The sequence below is a fragment of the Elaeis guineensis genome, chromosome 16 (genome assembly GCF_000442705.2).
Source record: "Elaeis guineensis isolate ETL-2024a chromosome 16, EG11, whole genome shotgun sequence".
NCBI classification, from domain to species: Eukaryota; Viridiplantae; Streptophyta; class Magnoliopsida; order Arecales; family Arecaceae; genus Elaeis; species Elaeis guineensis.
Window position 1 is genome coordinate 41,301,748 of NC_026008.2, and position 6,727 is coordinate 41,308,474.

Here is a 6,727-nt window from a genome sequence, read left to right on the forward strand (position 1 = left end):
GATATTGGTAAGAAATCATTGCCAAAACCTTAATTCACCAGCACTTACATAAATTACACAAATCTTCAACACTGACATTTATGTCTTTACACCTCCAAACTTTAGCTGGATCATAAAAATAACCACCCCAAAGCATCAAAATGATTACCTTTAAGTCACTAGACCAGTTACTGTACCTTGATATTGACCAAACATAGCAAAAGATGATCTACATACAACCAAAGAGTTAAAGTGAAAAATAATTGAATGCAAGAAGACAATTCAGTAATTAATGTTGCAAGCACACTCAGATAGCATGATCGTGGGGCGGTGCAATGAAGGCCAGGCCTGAAAATATTTAACAGTTCGCTGCTCCACAGCACTGAGTTATAGAGTTTACAGTCGTGATCCAGCATTTAGATCTCACACCACCTACCCCAGTACAAAGCAATGCAGTGCTTTCTCTATAATGCTTCTACTTCATTGCTCATTTGCAGAGATAAAGTAACAGCGGGGGCAAAAAAAATCATGAGCTCCTCTGCAAGTAATTAAAAGTTGCATCTGCTGTGCTGCTCCCCCACAAAACCTTTATAAAAGTAGCTGAGCTGTTCTGCCACCAGACTTTCAAAAATGCAGTTAAGTTCAACCTCTTTGGTTGATGGCAAGCGTGTAATATATCAGAATCATGGACCCCATGCTAGACCTGTAAAATAATTTCAGAAATGTAAATAATGGTAGAGAGCTAAATCCAAGTTGCTCGTCTCTCGTACATAAATTGAGAGGAGGGCGAGCATTGGGTGATCATATATTCTTCTTATGTCATCATGAAAAAGCCTCAGAATTCAAAATGTTTGAATAAAACTTATGAATCTGTTAGAATCAACACCTCTCCATGAGTAAAGCAAATAAAATCAGGCATAGGTGTTGATCCTAGGTATTACAGAAGTGTGTGTTTCAGCAATTTGAATTGCACAAAGTCTGTTCTTGGAGAAGAATGGGACTATGGGATACTAATATTGTCAATGGAACTCAACCATGGGGGCCAAAAAGGCAGCACAAAATACTAAGTAGATGCAGCACTGCAATCAAGTTCTATTCCCCTCTTGGCTCATGTAATGCACTTAAGAGGTAGTTCTTAGGATTTACATGAAAAGTAACAACCATGGGGGCTATTCATCACCATTGGAGAGTACTTTCTTGGATCAAGGGGCCACAAGTAGATGGACCAGCAGACACGATGCTAGCCACACATCCACAGAATGCCTTTCGAGAGTAATAAAGTTGATGAAGGGTTCATGTGTGATTGTAGTATTCACCAGCACAGTAATGAGACATTGCAGGTGATGTCATGAGTCACAGTAATCAATTGATGGGGACTCTCTGATGGGTGCAGTTAATGATGACAAATAGATGCACCCCACATATAACAATAGAATGTTTCCTGAACCTTATACCCTTTTTTCCTTTTATTCTGAATTTAGTCTGGAAGGTTGGGGCCTGGTACATCATATCTAGATCAAAATCTTTGTGGGTCTGAAAATCAAAAGTTAAGTCCAGACAGGCAATAAAGACTGGAGCATGAAAGCACTTTCCATGGTTGCTGGGAGTGATCATGATGAATAATTTAAAGGCAGTAAAGTATCTTAACCATGCAACCTAGATTTCTGAGTGTTCAATCAAATAATTTCTACTTTCCTCCTTCAAGGCACCATCTCCTAACCATGAATAACCCATGGTTATAAAATTTATTGAGCAATCATATGGGATAAGGATCCATGATTGAACAGATGCACTAGATCAACCATGGAAACTAGTTCTCCACTATTGATAGAAGGACCAAAATGAGTTGATGAATCTGAATTGACTAGACAACCTTGATACTTTGAGTCTTAATAGCACTTACATAGTTGCAAAGAAGAGAAGAATTTTCCTTGGATGGATGGTTGTTAAGCGACTGAACCTCTTAGTCCTTCCTTCTCCCAAGTCTGTGAGGACAGGACAACCAGCTGCAGATGGTGCAGATACAAGAGCCTTGTTCGGTACCAGGGGCTGCTTCAACTGCTCGAGCTGAGAAGGCATTACTGTAGAAGTGAAATGCAATCAAGTTCCAAACCTAGACAGCATTAGTGCTATTTAATGGCCTCACGCCATGACTAAAACATCAAATTTGAAATGATGTCCATTTATGGAAACGCATAATTACATCCAGATGGTTGAAGGTACATGAAAATGACTTACATATCAGATTCATGTTGCAAGATTTACAATATGTTACTTAAGGGCTTTTAATTTGAAATCTAGAACTCAATTGGATGAGAATTCACCAACAAGAAGTTACACATCAGATATATGCAGTAGGACTCACAATGTGGTAGCTTAGAATATTTCAAGTCTGAATTGGGTCATCAGGTAAGTTATGCGGTTGGGGGCCTTGATGCATGACGTGAGGTCTCAAAAGGGCCATTATAAGTAAACTATGGGTGCTCTTGGCACCAAGATAATGATATTTAGCAGCAGTATACCATAAAATGAAAAAGATAAACCACCTCCTACCCACCCACTTTTTCCATGCTAATAGCATGCTCCCCACAATGATTTTTTTTTTTTTTAAAAGTTCAAGAAAAGAACATTTACTCGTACCTTTAACTATAATCTTTTTGGATGCATCATCATTTTCTTGCTCCTCCACAGCCCGTCTCTCCATACGGCTTGAACCCTTACGAGAAAGAGCCCTCTGTAGTTCACTCCCCAGCAAAATGTCCGGTATCAGATACAAAATCTTAATACATATTTGTTATGGTAACTAAAAGGTCAATAGAATAATATCAAAAAGGAATCACTCACAGTCATTTTTGGACTTCCAGAGAAACATCTATCAGGCTGCTGTGTCAGACTTTCAACATCCAAAACTACATTTCCCACTTTATCCATGGCTGTAATCTGGCTCTGCAAAAAAAAAAAAAAAAAAAAAAAAAGGGGGCAATAACCCCAAAGAAGAAAATAGTGTTAAATTACTGGTGGAAATTTGTAGTGGTAATTGGTAGTAATTAGTAAAACTTTGTAATGGTAACTAAACTCTCATCCTTTATAATCACACCCTAAATGAATACTTTCGAAAACCTTTTACACATCTTATTACAGTCAGAAGTCTACTTCTATAACCACTAATCTAAATTATAAAATGTACCACTTTAATATTATCTGTTCCCACTTGCTACTCTCCGTATCCATAATCCTAATCCAGCTTCTTTTGCTTCAAGTTAACATAATATATTTTCAAATAGCAAGCATCTTCCATCCCTATCTCATCATTGCCATCCCGGCACCTTCTTGGATGGTTCCCCATATTTTAAGATCTTATTTATCCAAATTGTAGCCTACTGTAGATTGACTGCACATGACCAAACCATCATAACCAGTGCTTTATTCTTGGCAACCAAAAACTTCTACTAAGAGTGCTGCATCTGCTTCAAAATCTTTCTGAAAACTTGCTCCTGCACCAGTTGCTCAAGTGCTCTTTTTCTAATTTTTTTAGAGGTATCCATATTTATACCAGAATACACTTGATGCTCTTCCACTCTGTTAATTCAAATACCTAAGCATCTATCGATTTCTCCTTATTATTGTTCACCTTATGTTTCTGCTATCTCAGTCCTTCTAATTACATCCTTCATTATGCATATCAACATCATATTTATGAAACTCTTATAGACTGTAGCTTGTCTTGTTACTATTCAAAACATCACTTTGGGAAATTTACGAGTCATACAGAATCCATAAACAAAATCAGTCATATGAAAGGGTCCTATAAGTACAGATTTTTTTTCCCTTACCTGCAGTAAAACCTCATCCATTTCCCGAGTTACCAAGTAAAAGCTCCAAAGAGTAGAGTCCACATCAACTGCCACCAAAGATTAACAGTCTAATTAGCAAGGCTTTTACATAAAAGAGAGCTTTTGAAAAATATAAACAATTTGGCAAGAGGCACAAATAAAACCTGTCAATTATGATATCTCATCCCATCCACTAAAGTTCCTATGTACCAGAGCATAGATTATATAGTGCATTGACTAATTATATGTGCAAAATTAACAAAGATAACACTGTTAACCGATCTTTCTAGGCCCATCACTAGAAGAAGCCTATCAATCCAAATCAATTAATCAATGAGATAATTGTAGAATGGTACATGTCATACCCTCTGGGGGGCCTAGCTCATCTATAATTTATTGGTATTTGGTGAAGGACACCAATAATAACCCATCAATAATTAAGAGAATTCCATGAGATTAAAGTGAATGTTATGAGGCTTTATCTCCTAACATAATCAAATTAAGCTGCTCTGTGATTGATTGGATCACAGCTGGAATTAGAAAATATGGGAATGTGTTGTTATATTAATATTAAAATTCTCAAACCCATACAACTTTGTTGGATACAGGCGTTTGCCTAAAAAGAGGGATAGGGAAACAAATAGATGAGATCAATATCCATATACCTCCAGACGTTTCTGTGCACCAATCCTATTAAGGTTTTCAGAAAAAGTTATCCTCCACCATCCAGAATCCCATCTTCAGCTTCAAAGCCTGCAACATCAAAATAATGAAAAATATGTCATTTGGCAGAAAAATATTTCAATACATTTAAAAAAAAATATCTCATTCGTCTCTGCTATATCTCTATGAAATATTAACAAAAAAAAAATTGTGATAGAACAAGATGATGACATGGATAAGGAGCTCCAACATAGCAGGGGGGAAGACAAGGTTTTCTATACATATTTTTTGGCAGAGATGAAGAAAATGACATGCCATGGAGAAAGACCTTGCATTCCTTCTCTGCATAATTGAGAACAAAGAAAAGAAAAGAACAGCTCTAACACAGAATCATCTAAAAGGACCAAAAATGTTTATTTCCCCAATCAAATTCCTTTCAGATTTTGATTTTTCTCATGAAGAGAAGATGAGCAAGTGAAGAAAAAAGCCTCCTTTTTTACAATAGAATGCAGGTTGCTGCAAGAAAGCTTATAGAAAAAAATGACAAAGAAAAGAAGTACGAATGTCAGTTTAACTTGGGGGAAGGGAGAGAGGCCGAGGAGAGAGAAAGAGAAGCGTCGATGAATTCAATAAATTTAAATCTTAGAAGAGCAGCAGAGAGAAAGATGTCAAATGGCAATCAAAGCTCCCCAGAAATCGAAGATTCTGACATGTTTATTAAGGAAAAAAACGTTTTTTATTCAAAAAAACCAGTGGATGTCGTAAATAACCACATTTCTCCTCTTTTCTTAAGCATCTTAAGCTAAAACACCAATGCAAATAGATCTATCCAATAAAAATCATACCTTTTGTTAAGTAGATCGATTGAAGCAACAAAATCGAACCAAAATAGCCGTTGGAGGCGGAGTTTTTCTTTTTTCTTTCTTTTAATCCGCTTTGAGGGCGTAGTTTTCTCCAGATGGGTGACAGTTTGCCGGGCTTTGGCAGTTTGCCTCAGAGAGAGAGAGAGAGAGAGAGCCGCAGATTCGGACTTAGCGCTTGCAACAGAGATAGGTCAGGTGTCTCCCTCTGTCTCTCTCCCCGCCTCTCTCTCTTACAAGACCTTTCTCTCTCTCTCTCTAGTCTCTCTCCTCTGGATAATACTCTGGATCAGCTTGATATTTGGATTTGGGCACGTGGTTAGTGTTTTGGGCATATCTAAACTCTCTCTCTCTCCAACTAAAAATAGATAGTTGGAGGAACCAAAATGATACAAAAATGCCAAAATTAACCAATCTTATCAACTATATAAATGCCAGGTAATGGGATAATAATAGAACCTTGCTCATTGGGTAAATTCTGTTAGATTAGGTTGCTCCAAGCTGTAGTTGTGCTAACTCCAACCAATATATATTTAAGAGTTGTGCCAGTGATTTAGACTAGGCCTTGGTCTTGTATAACATGGGGCAAGATAGGTTGGTCTCATTCAAGGATTCCAGCTCAGAATCAACAACCCCTTTCAATCAACAGGTCTGAGTCAGGGGATATCTAAGTTGTAGCAGTTGCAATCTTGGAAAAGTCATACCCCCCAACCCCCCCATGACAACATTTTCTTAGTTTGTGATTTATATTTCAGATATAACTCCTAGTCAAATCAAGTTCACCTCCAGTTAGCAATGATACTGAGCCTATAAAACCCATCTAACACTAGTTTTTTTGTGCTGGTAAATAACTAAATTTTTCCTCTCTCTTTTTTTTACAAAACACATTTGGAAAGTGCATATGAAAGAGAGAGATGCCAAACTTGATAAAAAGGCAGGCAATCACAGGTTCCACCACCATTTATTGTCCAGTACTGCTCCAGATGCAAACTCTGTTCCAAAAAGATTGAACTTTGTCAGATTTAATGTCATTAAATTATTTTCACTTTATAAATCAGCAGGGCCTTCTTTTAGAGAAATAAATAATCAGACGTTTCATGTCCAAAATGCCATTGTAGCATTGGTAGGTTTGGTAGGTAACGTAAGAAAGAACAATGGCAAGGGCAGGTACCCTAAGCATGGGACACTGGCCAAAATATTAGAGCAGAGTTGGTAAGGCCAAGGGAACCTTTGATGGAGTCTTCCTGCCTACCTGCCTGAAGTGACAAAGAAAAAGCATCAGCCCACCTCTTAGCTGCCACTGCTATCAACCCTCTGTTTTTTGAGGCATCTCTCGTACCAACCAGATTATTTTATTTGCCTTCGTTGGAGTTTTCTCCCATACCAACCAGA

The 6,727-nt window shown here is 37.6% G+C and overlaps 1 protein-coding gene across 1 annotated transcript; it reads right to left on the minus strand.

Moving 5' to 3' along the window:
- Nucleotides 1-242: 242 nt before the first annotated feature.
- On the minus strand, nucleotides 243-5,710 carry LOC105058914 (uncharacterized). Its single transcript, XM_010941990.4, has 7 exons — nucleotides 5,321-5,710; nucleotides 4,478-4,565; nucleotides 3,813-3,880; nucleotides 2,824-2,925; nucleotides 2,620-2,713; nucleotides 1,883-2,060; nucleotides 243-682 (listed from the first exon to the last, which is right to left on the minus strand). Exons 3-7 carry the CDS (start codon nucleotides 3,831-3,833, stop codon nucleotides 622-624), a joined length of 456 nt encoding a protein of 151 aa, XP_010940292.1. The 5' UTR covers nucleotides 3,834-3,880; nucleotides 4,478-4,565; nucleotides 5,321-5,710; the 3' UTR covers nucleotides 243-621.
- Between the last annotated feature and the right edge of the window lie 1,017 nt (nucleotides 5,711-6,727).